Here is a 14529-nt window from a genome sequence, read left to right on the forward strand (position 1 = left end):
AAAATCTTAAATTTTATTTTCATGCATTTTATTTAAATGTTTTTGTGTACTATATTTTTTTTTGTCTTTGCAAATAAGTTAGTTAATATAGTTTTTAAACATTGACGAGTAAAATAAAGCTTTTTGTTCCACGTGTGTCCACTAGATGTCACTAACTCAGGCAAATGTGAAAAAGTTTCTCCTCCTCTATCCTCACAAACACCTTCCTGGTCATCCTCCTCCTCCAAGGCCCAAAGTCTTTTCATTTGAATTGCATCTTTCCACTACTCAAAGTTGATGTTGTTTGTTGTAAAGGTCTGCATTCACTCACTAAGTTACTCCCACACTCAATCCACAATTAAATACATAATAATTAAAAGACTGTACAGTACAGTACTGCACCAACTTTTCAAAAGAGAAATAAAAAGGAAACTAGACAAGTACTAGTGAATAATTAAGTACAAGTAACAATCAAAATAATAATAATAATAATAATAATAATAATAATTATTATATATATATATATATATATATATATATATATATATATATATATATATATATATATATATATATATATATATATTTTTTTTAATAATTATTTAAATTATTAATAATTATTTAAATAATTATTATAAAAATGGGGCGGCACATCTGCTTCAGTTCATAAGTTGCAGGTTTGATTCCTTATTGTTTGGCGTTAGCATGTCCTCCCCCTGCCTTGCATGGGTTTTCTCCAGGCACTCCGATTTCCTCCCACATTTCTGAAAACATTCGTAGTAGATACGTATATTGGACAATCTGAATTGCCAGAGGTGGGCATTTTCCATTGTGTGCAGGATACAGTTGAGCTCATGAAACCATGACTCTGAAACGCAGCACAAACATTGAAATTCCAGCCATGCCGGCTACTTTCAATGAGGGTAAACTGTTGCTCAGTGCAATACATTAAGGACAAATGGTCTCTTTTTAGTAGCTGCTCATATTAATGTTCTAGCACTAAGACAGCTATTCCTGATTGCATGTTAATATGCTTGCTGCCTATTTAGTCTTTATACTTCCTTGCTCCTCAGAGCACAAATGTTGTCCATATTATTTTTTTTTCTCTTCAAATGAAATGGAGTGCATTTCCATTAAAAGCACTGTGCAATGCGTGTGCTTTTGTGTGCGTGTGCTAGGTGCCTTTCACTAGCCTCTCATCTCAATATGGTACTAGAGCGGTTTCCATGGCAACAGTGACCCCGAGTCTTTTTTTTTCTGCTGCGAAGCAGCTTTTTACAATCCCCCTCCCTCTCTCCCTCAACTCAACAGTGTCCTGCGCTCTCTATCGTCAGTGTTTTGTTTTTCACCTCGTTGCCGTGGCGACGCTGCAACGTCCTCCGCATCTCCTCCGTGCACTCTCCTTGGTGTTACACGTCCTCTCTTTCCTTGCATTTAAACGCCACTTCATGTATGCAAGCGGCAGGAGCTTTGTTTAAGACCCGCTTTTAAAAAAAAAACAAGAAACCACAGTAAAAAGTGTATTGACAGTTTTCTTTTTTTTTTAGAAGTCCCTGCCTCATGTTGCCTAACGTTTTATCTCATGCTTCTCTGTTCTATTTGATGTAAAATCAGCCACAACAATTCCTTCTAAATTTGAATAATTGCATGTAAACAATTGCCCCCCTCCCCCCACCCTCAAACCCACCTAGCCAAGCTAAGAGCCCCACTCTGACAGTTGTTTTGGCTCGAGGCAGCCGAGATCTGTAGCCCCGCCCTTCATCGACAAATGTTTCCCCAGATTGTCCCTGAGCGCCAGGCATAGCAAGTTTTCAGAGGGAAACCCCGAGGTTCATATTCAAAGAGCATTTCTTTGTATTCAGTGCATTTAAGAGACAGTATAAAAGTCTGAATTAAAAGATCTGTTCCATACCCGAATGAGAGTAAGTGACATCGCTTTAAGTGCAAAATGTGTGCTTGTGGTTCTGTCTGGCAGGCCAAGCTGATCGTGCCGAACAGCACGGCGGGCCTGATCATCGGCAAAGGCGGCGCCACCGTCAAGGCGGTGATGGAGCAGTCGGGCGCTTGGGTGCAGCTGTCGCAGAAGCCCGAAGGGATCAACCTGCAGGAGCGCGTGGTCACCATCAGCGGCGAGCCTGAGCAAAACCGCAAGGCGGTCGAGATCATCGTGCAGAAGATCCAAGAGGACCCGCAGAGCTCGTCCTGCCTAAACATCTCTTATTCTAACATCACCGGGCCCGTGGCCAACTCCAACCCCACGGGTTCTCCGTACGCCAACTCGGCCGAGGTCATGCCGGCGGCGGCGGCGGCGGCTGCAGCTACCGCCTCTTCGCTCCTCGGCCAGGCGGGTCTGGCGGGGGTGGGCGCTTTCCCAACGACCATGTCCAGCCTGTCGGGCAACGACCTGCTGACCATCACGTCCGCCCTCAACACACTGGCCAGCTACGGCTACAACACCAACTCCCTGGGGCTGGGGCTCAACCCGGCAGCGGCCTCGGGGGTCCTGGCCGCCGTGGCCGCCAACGCCAACCCCGCGGCCGCAGCCGCCGCCAACCTGCTGGCGTCCTACGCCAGCGACGCGTCCACCAGCGCCGCCCACCAGGCCGCGGGGCTGGGTGGCTTTTCGCTGGGCTCGCTGGCTGCCGCCACCGGAGCCACCAACGGGTACCTGAGCGCCACCTCGCCCCTGGTGGCGTCTTCGCTGCTGGCCACAGAGAAGCTCGCCGAAGGCGCCAAGGAGGTAGTTGAGATCGCCGTTCCAGAGAACCTGGTGGGTGCCATCCTGGGCAAAGGCGGCAAGACGCTAGTGGAGTACCAAGAGCTGACCGGCGCTCGAATCCAGATCTCCAAGAAGGGAGAGTTCATCCCGGGAACCAGGAATAGGAAGGTAACCATCACGGGATCGCAGGCGGCCACCCAGGCGGCGCAGTACCTGATCAGCCAGAGGATCACCTATGAGCAGGGGGTGCGGGCCACCAACCCACAGAAGGTGGGCTAACCCCCATGTCCGCAAGGAATCGTGAGAGGGAAGAGGAGAGGAGAGCGTTTTTTTTTCACCCTCTTTTTTTTTAAACCCTCTGCATCGTCTTCTCAGTATTACCCCCTTGATAAAAAAAAAAAAGTACTGAGATGACGAAAAAAACATGTAAAATGTAAATAAGTTTTATTACTTAACGTCTTTATGGACTTTTTATTCATTTTTGTTGCGTAAATTAAGATGTATGTTTGTTTTGTTTGTGTACTGTGGACACGCTGAATGACAGGAAGTAGGGGAAGGGAGGGGAGCCCCCCAACCTCCCACCCACCTCCTGCAGGGTTTATCTTGGTTCAATTTCCCACTTTTCTCCCCTTTTGGCCCCCCCTCGTGAGGGTTCCATGACGGCAAAGGTGTGCGTATGACAGAACAAATGCACTCCGACCCCAAATCCCTCCCCTTCCCCTGCCCCAAATATTCCGTCCCACGTTGATGACCTCACGTAGCGAGCATTACCGTGCTGCGCAGTGTGATGACATCATCACTATTTATTCTTATTCAGAGGAGTTGAATGTAAATGTTTTAATTTAATGTTTTTGGACTGCAGATGAATGCTAACGCCACCTAGTGTAATATATGTCTTATTTAAGCCGGGGGGGTGGGGGGGCGCCACCTATGTTAGAGGTCACCTCGTTAGCGTCTCCCCCTTATCTTGGCCCGGCTTATCCTCCCTGGCGCTCGCTAACCCATAAAATGGAGTCCCTGCTGGCTGAAAGCACTTGGGACTAACTACTGAAAAACAAGCGGCGAGGGTGGCAGATGTTACTGGCGTGCTCTTTTAGTGTGTTCTTTTGTGCTGTTTTTTGTTGTTTTCTGTTTTTTACAGTCGGAGTACACTGAATTGTTGTCTTAATGCACTGTGAAGCGAGGGGACGCAACTGGACGACTTTTTTGTATGGCAGGGAACACTAACGAATATAAAATGTCAATTATTATATATGAATATTCCGCGTTGGAAGGCATACGGAGAGCCGGTCGTCAATCGGCGGCGGTCCTTGGGAAAAGACGGGATGTCCGGTGGGAGCGCCGGGAGAGGCTGGGCAAACTTTTCCTTCATCAATAGGACATTTCCTCATGACGTCGCGCGTCTTTCCGGGTGGCAGAAGACAGAGCTGATTGAACGAAACGTGTTTTTGGCTGGAAAGATGGTGTGGGTTTTTTTTGTTTTTTGCTCCTTCCCTAGTTTGAAAATGTGGAGTGGCTATACGAATTTAGGACATATCATATGATCAGTGAGGGACCAGCAAACTAACTCATTCACTTTGTCATTTCTGAAGCAGAATTCCCCAAACGGCCAGCCTTGTAGTGGTAATTTGATCCTTCAAGACCAGCAGATAATTTGGGTTGTACAATTTAGCAACAAAATGTCACACAAAAGAAACTCTCTTTTTCAATTCTTTAGTAATTACTCCTAGCGGAACCGGATTCTGACCAAAGAGAGACACAAACAAGAAACCTGCCAAGCAGACGACCCAACGCATCATATTAATGGCATTCGGCGGCTCATCTTATCAATAAGCAGGATTTTCGAAGTCTTGAGGAACTTGAGCTGAGTTTGGACCCATATGAAAAATTTTAGCGCTAGCCTACTGATGTGTTGTCAGTGGGTTTTTTCATATTAATTGATCATTTACTACACCTATTACCTGTCACAACATATTCTATGTAAAAGTTACACGTACTGATCTAAAACCTGAAGCCACTTTCATTACATGGGTCGGCTAAATGTCACAGACATGCGCTTTTAACGGTGAGATGGCTACCTCAATGAACGCTAATGTTAGCTAGCGGGCTGGTCATTACATTTTTGCTGATATTCACTCCCTTTATCGTCCTCAGTAAACATTTATTTTAGATTCCTTCAGAGAAATGGTTTTTCATGGTCAGTTCAACTCAGCGGGAGCCATTCGCTTTTCTGCCATCCGGAAGCACGCTGGCGCCAATTGTTTACAAACATTTTGAAAAGGTCTTATTGAAGTGAATGTAAAAAGTCAGCAGCGGGGGTGCGTTGGATTCGTTCACCCTGGCGAGCGTGCCCGAGTGGGGACTCCTCTCCTTCCTCTTCAGTAGTTTGTCTTTCGTAGGCGTCGCTGGGCCGGCGAGGCTCTCTGGTAAGGAGGCTTCTTTACTCCATGTTTAACTCCATCCTCACCCCCCTCCCCCCATCCCGACGCCGCCTCCCCCACGTCTCCCTACCACATCGCTCCACGGGCGGCGGCCATGATGCATGCCTCCTTTCTCGTCGTCGTTTTCTTCTTCTTCTTCTTGCGCTGCTGCTGCTGAGGATCTCCAAGGAGTCGAGCAGAAGGCCCCACTCGCTTGTAGTTGTTGTCATGGCAACCACGGGACGGTTCCACTAGCTTGGTTGCACCAAGTAAGGATATGGTGAACCCCTGCATCTTCACAGGTTAGGGGTTAGGGTATTTGCTGATATTTTTTCCCTACCCTAAGTTTTTGTTCTCAGGCCAAAGCAATAAAAGTATCGCTTTGGCGACATGTTGTGACAGAAAATAACTACGTTGAAGAGGTTTGGGGAGATTCACGTACACTCAAATAGTGCTTTGCCTCTGAACTACGTTGAAGTAACCTGAGGCTTTCATTTAGACAAAACAGGTCTTTTTTCACTTCTTGTGGCAACTTTTAGATAATTATAAACGTTTTGGGGAGCTGCAAGGCTGTCAACTATTTGCAGATAGTGGGGAGTTCACTCGCCAAGTGGTGGCTAGAATAACATTTTTAACACATTAGCATGCAGCATTGTGGACTTCCTGTGGGGGCAGTGTTGTACGTCCACAGCGGGGAGTTATCCTTCTCCTTCTTCTTCTTCTTGATTTGATGATAAGCAGCAAGTGATACGTGTTGTCTCGTCCCGTCCGTTTTCCCGTTGCAACGCTTTTCCGATCGTAGTTTGGTTGTTTCATTGTTTTTGTATTAGCGGGAAATGCTGCTGCTAAGAAATACCGAAAAACAAACAAACAAAAAAACATATCGAGCGCGAGTTTAACAAAAACATGTCCTTCTCAAACTTGTAAGTAGTTGAAAGCTGTGCCAAAATTTTTTCATTTGATATCGCAGACGTACAGTACTTTTTTTATACCAGGTAAAATGTGAAAAAGTGCCAAACGAATGAAGCATATTCTATATCCTTTTTATCAAAAAGCAGGGAAGCGCTTCATCAGTGTTAGCCTGGACGCTCCCACAATGCAACCGTAGAGGGCATCAATAAAACATAGCGATAGCTTAGCATTACCACGCTGGAAAAATAATGTGACTCCATAGCATTCTTAAACCTTTTCTAGTGAAGATGTATTTTGTGGGAATAGATGTTAACCTTTTTGCACGTATATATTGCATGACGTCAATTGTGGACAGAAAAAAAAACACATAACATGAAAAAAAAAACACATTTTAGACTGTCGTTCATCATTAACGTAGCATCCGAACAAAACCCGACAAAAAAAAAACAAAAGTCCCAAATCATGTTTTTTTTTTCTTTTACCTGTGCACTTAGTTTGCTAACATGGATGCTGACGTGCACATGCCCTGTGCTTTCTTTTTCACTCTATGCTTTTTTACATAAATCAGTATTCCAGGCGCAGTAAATTTCAAATTGCATTTGCCCAAAACAAGCTACAAGAACAAATGCAGATGACATTACCGCTGAAACTGGAAAATTAGCGGGTTGATTTGAACCTCAATTCTGTGTTGTTAGCTTTCACAGTTTAGAGAGCATTGAAAAAAACTCCACAGAAAATGTTTGGAATCAATAAAATGCAAGACGTTTATCCTCAAAGCAGTATTTAAGTTGCGATCCCTTTCCTGTCATATCTGAACAAAAGACATTTGCACTGATTGTCATATGGCAAGTGGCTAAGGGATCTGGCAGCACTAGCCAGGATTTGTGTGGTGTATGGTCCATCCACGCTGTTTTTTCTTCTTTTTTTTTCACCCGAGCGCCCAGCAACAGTCGCTTGCTACACCTTGTCGCTAGCATGCTAATATGCTAACGCTAACTAGATGTTTACTGACTAGATGTTTCGGGAAAAAAAAAAAAAAAAACGTTTACGTTCTTCTACTTTCTACTTACACCATACATTATAAGACCCTTGTCTGCCCCCATGCGCCCCCACTCACCTATCACCCCTTTCAAAACTACCACTTTGAAACACCAGCAAGTGTCGACTGCATTTGTCATATCACTGTTTCCTGTTCTTTCTTCTTCTGTGGTTTATTTTAATCGCTTGTGTAGACTGACAACAAGAAGCCATTTATCGATGTGTGTGTGTTTGTGTGTGTGAGTGTAGCGTATTTACACCCAAAACAAAGATAAGCCCCTTTCACACAAAGTTTTCGCAACAATTTCTTCATTTTCTTCAAATTTTTTTGCTGTCCTCTTGCACTCAGGTGGCATGAAGGCAAATTTTGAGTGTCAAAGGAGTATCTATTCTACATCAGGGACATTAGAGTAAAACATCTATCACTATCCTGCCTCTGATACTATTTATGAAGCCATCAAATTTTGCACCTTGAGATTAACAACTTTCCGCGGCGATACCTTTCGCACTTTAGCAAGTTGGGAAACGCTGGCTTTGATTAGCTATGTGAAAGGGGATACTTTTTATTCGGATTTTGTCATTTGCCGCTGTCCTGCCTTTGTAACGCCTCTATTTGTCAGAAGCCAACACATTTTGAAGTCACCTTCCAATACCACCATTGCGTGTACCTTTTTACACTGTTGCGTGTACCTTTTTACACTGTTGGGTAAAAACTTGAAAAAGGCAGGTTGGACTGGCAGTGTGAAAGGGTCTAAAAGCCGTGTCGGAAGTCATCAAATTCGCAGCTTGTCTTTTACTTTGCATCTTTACCTTTCACATACTTTTCACACCGGGAAGTGGAATACGGCGTTGCTAAGCAGTGTGAAAGGAGGAAATTGGCACAACAGTTGCAGCAGAGAAATGTGCATATCCACTTTGGCACTCCAGTTTGTATTGCTAGTTTTCACGCAGGAAAACGAGGGGAGATAACAAAGTGAAAAGTTGGTGTGAAAGGGCCTTCATTCATGCCCTCTTTTTCTGCACTTCACTGCCCACACACACACACACACACACACCCGTTGCTCCTCTTCCCCATCACCAGTGCCAAACTTCCAGAGGACGCCCCCAGACACACCCCTCACCGGTCCCCACAAAGGGTGCCGCTGATCATTCCGAGCTTCGCGTTGCTCTCGTGTCGGGACAGCCCGTGAAGCCAGCATGCTCCGCCCCCCTTCATCACATGATGACACCCCCCACCCCCTTTACCACCACCACCCCTACCACCCTTGCACCACCACCACCTCCTTCAGCAGGAATAACCCCTCCTCCGTCCGTCCCCGGGTCTGGCCAAGGAGCCGCCCGCCCATCCCGGCCAGCTGCTTCCTAACTCTTGTCATGTTGTTCTTCAGCAGTGGAGCTCCTCATTTGATTGTGTGCCATAGTGTCGGGGGGCACCTGTCACCCCTTCCTCACCCTTTCTCTCTGTCTCCTCTCTTGCTCCATTTGTTGACAAAAAAAAAAGAGATTGAAAACTCTCCATTTTTTTCTAACGACGAAGATGTTTTTGGAGCCGGTTTTCACCCCCTCCTCCTCCTCCTCCACCTCGCCACCACCCCTTGCTCGCTCGCTCGCTCATGAACTTTATTATTGATCTTCCTCCTCCTCCTCTTCCTCCTCCTGTGTTCATCTCCAGCTGTCAGGACAGTAACTCTCCATTCCATAAGTCCAAAAAAACCTCTGTGAGACTGTGCAATGCTCGCTGATATGATTCTTTTTTTTCCCTTGGTTTATTTCTTTTGTTACAGAGCCCCAGAAATGACATGGCAGGAACAATGACTCTTGGCTAGCAACATAAAGGGGGCACAAAATGCTCATTTGTGACCACAGATGACTAAATTGTGGCCATGAAATACTAAATTGTACACATGAAATACTTATCTAAAGTATCCAAATACTAAATCGTGCTCACAAAATCCTACATTGTGGCCGCTAAATACTGTACCAATTTATAACCATGTGATAATTGTGGTCACAAAATAGGAATTTCTGGCCACAAAATACTTAACTGAGGTCACAGGACAGATGTGTGTGCATGAAATAAAAACTTGGCCATGAAATATTACGTGGTCACAAAATACAAATTTAGTATACAAGATAACCTGTGGTGATAGTACTACGCGTTTGCATTTTGCACGGTATACATAGTACTGTATTTCATGGACACGGAATACTAACTGAACAAAAAAAAATAAAATGTGACCACTAAAATATGGATTTCTTAAAAGTGACTCTTCTCACACCCACATTATGTGTACTTTGTAGCCACAAATTAATTTATATTTTGTGTCCACGTGATATCCACATATAGGTTATGATTAAAACATTTCCCCCCTGGTCATGTTTGGGGCTCTGTACTTTGTGGCTCATCATCGGGGACAAAAAAAAAAGGGAATTTAAACAAAAAAAAGTTGTTTCTTCACCTTTTTGTTGTCATTGTAAATAATCTTTTTTTTGTACAGGGCGGGGCAGCATAAAGACTTTAGCTGTGCTCTTGTTAGTCGTGTTTGTCGTAGCTGCTGTATTCGCCCCCCGTTTAGTGAGTCCCCCGTCAGACATATCACATTCACTCGTTTGCTTTTTTCGCTGGCTCGCGGCGCTGCTAACTTTGTGCAATACAGTCGGGTTTCCAGCCAGCCATCAGCACATATCCGCCTCCTCCACACCATCACATGATCAAAAGTATTAATGACGCCACCAGTGATGATGATAATTGGTCATTTCACCGCATGGCTCTCTCTGACTTCCACCCCCTAATTTTATGCTGCCCGTCGCCCCATTTCCACACACATACAAACACACACGAGCTATTTATTTCCTAACTCATTAAAAATAACAGAGTCAAAAGGGAATGACTGGAAGAAGAGAAAATATTGTCTTTTTTTTTTTTTTTTTAGTATCCAAGTAGTGATTGCTTTTTAACACCGTTGATGAGCTGACGTTTAAAAAAAAAAGTATTGAATATTAAATGTAACTGTAGCATTGTGTTTGTAAAGAGACAAAAAAAAAAAAAACCTAGTGATTTTGTGTTTGTTGACTTGTGGATTACCAGTGAAGTGAAGGCCATCTAGTGCTAATAATAATATTAATAATAATAACTACTATTATTATTATTATATGATATGAGGTCATTTTCTAAGGATTCTTATTTTGCCACAGCAACAGCAGTCATTATAAATGTTCATTTTAGCATCACCTGTCTTCTGTTGTCTTATTCTTCACCTTCCACCACACTCTGCATCATCACACTTTAACACATCAGGGGCTGAGCGTGTGTGTGTGTGCGTGTGTGTATGTGTGTGTGTAAGTAGGGCGGGTTAGATGGAAGGATGGATGAATGGTGGGTGGTGGGGGGGTTGTCGTGTCCAATGTCCACCAACAAGCTAAAACCAGTCAGGCTTCCATATCTCTTCATGGAAGTTCCTGACATCGTTATAGCTGCCAACCATGTGACCATCATGTGATCTGACTCAGCTGACTGTCCATAACCCCGCCCCCGAAACCCGCCACCCACCACCAACCAACCAACCACCGCCGCCGCACCACCTTTCAAGTCACTTGACCAAACCAAAATCAACCAATCACTGTCCTCCTCCACTGCTGCTGCTGCTGCACACCATGCGATGTTCTCCATGATAACATACTACTGTACTACTAGTGGCACCATATGCGCTCACGCGTCTGCAGGCCTGGGTAAGAACATGCATACGGCCCTTTAAAGGACAGCAATTAGCTTGATGCGTGTCTCGGACAACAATCGTTTAGAGTCCCTTTGAGGATAAAAATCACTTTTTCATCTTTTTAAGGGCAATGCTCTACGTACAGTATGTGCTTTAAAGGACAGCAATCTACTGCTCATGCCTCAAAGTGCAACAATCGCTTTACCAATCACCTATAAACATAGTATGCCCTTTGATGGACCATTAACATTTGACGAAAAACAATCAGCTCAATCTATGACACTCAAAAGTATATCTATTCGAGGACGACAATTGGCCTGGTCGAGTACCCAGAAGGACAATAATGTCCTTCAGTTTGATTTATTGTCTTTCAAGGTATCAGTTAATGCAAACTCTTGGCAAGATTACATGCTGCGACATTTTGACAGCGTTTCCACTAAGCAGTGTACGAGTACAAGCTATGCATGTCCCAAGAATAACAATGAGCGAGACTGGAGTACCACGTGACCCCTGCTGTTCACGGCATATAGGAAATCAACTCCACCTGAAATGACTTATATTTTAGCGCATTGACAAAGTTGGGAAAAAAAAAAACATACAAGAGTTTGTCTGCACTTTCTTCAAATGATACAGTTGTTCGTTTGTACCATGGTGTGCGTGCCAGCATTAATACTTGACCAAAACAAAAGAGAGGTGTTCTAGAACGTATCCAAGAAAATGTAGACGGCGGGACAGACCAAAATTAGGCAACTGCAATTAGGCTCCTTCCGAGGGTTAAGACCATGGACATCTGGATCAGGTTTTGTTTGGGATGCTTCCTAGTCATCTCTGTGGTGAGGTGTTCAGGGGCAGGGGAAACCCTCCATGACATGCCGGACTGACTTTTTGTCTCTCAGCGTGACTGTAAACACCTCATGAGGATGCCTAAGTATGTTGAAGTACGGGCTCCCCTGCTCCCCATCAACGTGACTTGTGTAAGAACATTCACGTAAGGTGATCCTACCTACAAAGGCAAAACAGCGTTCTCTTCCAAAGTGGAAACTAAACTGCTTGGTGGAAAGGTGTCAGGGTTCAGCGTTGTCCTCCCCCGGAGCTGCAGACTATAGCGTTCATACTCGTGTACGTGGCGCAACTTCCTCTAGAGGTCCACCTTAACCCGTTTCCATACCAACTGCAACGGAGTCAGTTGCACGGCAACCAGCCGCCGGTAGAGGCCTGGAGGAAGGAAGACAAAGTCAAAGGCATTCTGCCTATTCTCAGGGTGTCATCGTAGTTCGTTAAAAGCGATATTAGCGCGTCTCCTCCCGACGAAGCCCAAAGGCCCTTCCTTTTCTCAGAACCAGCCGTCAATTGATAGCTAAGATTCTCCGCAGAGAAACGCTACTAACTTAATGTTTACAACCCAAAACAAGACCAACAACGCTGTGGAAAGAATGTCAAGAGACAGAGGAAGCGAGCGGACGCTTCTTTGTCGACCGACCATGAACTTATCCGCTTACTTTGTCTGTGACGTGAGCTCATGTACTTTTTGTGTTCAAACCATTGCATGTGATTGTGAGGGTGTGCAATGAAACCGCGGGGCTGGACGATGACGATGATGATGATGAAGGTACCCTTTTCTGTGACGTCCGTCCAGCGACCGCTCGTGGACCAATGAATGCTAATGTGTGACCATGCAAAGCTGTCAAGTTTTGTTGATTTGTACATGGTCCAATAAACCGTTGAAGCAAAGTCGCATCTTTAGTCATGTGACCACAGGTAAGTGGAGCGGAGGCGGTCTCGTTGGGGGCTCGGCCCGGCCGTAACGCATCAGTCCGGAAGGGTCCGTCCGTCTGTCCTTTTGACATATCCATCTATCCACAATCCTCCTGTGCACAAGAGCCATCTGATCAGCCAACACCGCCACATCCGCCATGACTCCACAACACGCCGGGTTCCTGCGGGCGCCTCCGCCTCTTCTCCATGCCATCGGCCCGAGCGGCTTCTTTCCGGCGGTTGTCGCGAAGCCTCCTGGGAAACTGAGTCCTCATTCACAGCATGGTCCGACCAACCTCCCGCCACTTTCCTCCTCCCACACTCTTCCTCCTTCCTCTTCATCCGCCAGATAAAGAAGCTCCTCCGGTGACAAGGCGCGCTCGTAGAGTGTAACCACATGCTTAGACCGTTTCAGTATTCAACATTTTAGCGAATAGCGTTTTGTACTAAACTACACATCCTTATCGAGCTTGTTGTCCATGAAGATGAAGGGGACGCCATTTTTGTTGCAGATGTGGACAACACTTGCTTTTCGGTGTCTGACGTGTATAAATTGCCACCAAAACATTGGATCTTCTCCACGTAGGTTCTTTGACTTTAAAGCTTTGGATGTACCGAAGCATCAAGACTTAGCTGAAAGGTCAAGGTCACAGCAAGGGTAAACATGTCAAACACACATTCCAAATTCTTGCAAAATTTTTGTCTGATTGTATGCACCCTTGGTGGACATGAATGCAGCTAGCTGCGCAGCTCATTGGTTGAATGTGTGGCGGGAAGTTTTGATCTTTATGAGATCGCCTTAGGTTAGAGCTAACCAAAAACCAGGTCAAAATGCGTTGTAAAAAAATTCTAAAAGGTCTTGAAATAAGGGCTCTCGAGATCAGTGGTTCTCAATAGTGATGAGTCCGGTAACACCAATGCGCATGTCGCACGTGTGTGTATCGCTTTAAGAAAAGAAAAAAAAAAAAGATACAGCCGATTATGTTGGATCACGTGACAGATGCACCTACCGTATCACTGTGTCTTTGCTTAAAGGGAGTATTGTAATTTTTTGCATGCGCCCGTGGGAGCTTTAGGGGCATTAGGGTAAAAGCAGCAATACACACTCCTCCTCCTCCTGCCCGTAGGACATGGCAACCTCCGGTGGAATGCCACCCCTATGTTAGTATAATTGAATGGTAACTAGATCTAGGATTATATTTAAAACATACTGTTGGTCTTTAAGAACATATTTATTTGCAAGTTTTAGAAATGTATAGTAATTTAATATAGTCAGTCATATTTAACGAAAAACGGTCTAAATCTTACATATTGTCACTTTAATGAATTACAGATCGTTCAATTATTCCCTTCAAGTGAGTAAAATAGGGATCCCAAAAGAAGAAAGGCTTCTAGCTTATGGGACAGTCTATCCATTTTCTATTGCTGCTCATCCTCACTAGAGTCACTGGGAACATTTTGATGTCATTTTGGCAAATAAGACATTTGTCGGCTTTGGTTTCTCTTGTCGTGCCTTTAGATCGCTGCATGCCATGGTGGCCGGTGCGAGGACGTTTAGCTCAATGGTTAGTGCGCTGCATATTCAATCTTACATTCAAACGCACTGTGGGTTCGATTTCCAGAGCAGTCATTTCCACTAAGTTTATCAATTTATGTATTGAGGGTTTTTTTATGTGTATATTTTTCCATGCATTGGATGAAGCAATTAAAAATATATATTATAAACCATCACGTTTTGCCACACATGAAGGTTGCTATCAAAAGTGTCCTAAAAAAGTAGCTGATATGATTAATCAGCTATATTATTTAATACATATAGCTTTTTAAAAAAAGGAAGAATTTTCCAGCCAAAACACTGGATTTTTATACGAATACAAAGCTTTCCATATTGTAAAGACTAGTATCCTACTTTAGCAACATGAGTTCACAATGACACTTTCACTCTTTATTTTCACTTTGTCACGTTCATATTATTTATTGACTGTATTTT

General features: G+C 44.4%; 1 protein-coding gene across 1 annotated transcript in view; it reads left to right on the top strand.

The window, feature by feature from the left end:
• LOC148415975 (RNA-binding protein Nova-1-like) overlaps positions 1-12515 on the top strand; it is a 61670-nt gene extending 49155 nt beyond the window's left edge. The window contains exon 6 of the mRNA XM_088428213.1: positions 1955-12515. Within this exon, the coding sequence (XP_088284339.1) occupies positions 1955-2977 (1023 nt within the window). The 3' untranslated portion in view covers positions 2978-12515. The remainder of the gene's footprint in view (positions 1-1954) is intronic.
• Positions 12516-14529: the final 2014 nt, after the last annotated feature.

This window comes from Hippichthys cyanospilos, chromosome 11 (genome assembly GCF_059441005.1).
Source record: "Hippichthys cyanospilos isolate Australia breed blue-spotted pipefish chromosome 11, RoL_Hcya_1.0, whole genome shotgun sequence".
NCBI classification, from domain to species: domain Eukaryota; kingdom Metazoa; phylum Chordata; class Actinopteri; order Syngnathiformes; family Syngnathidae; genus Hippichthys; species Hippichthys cyanospilos.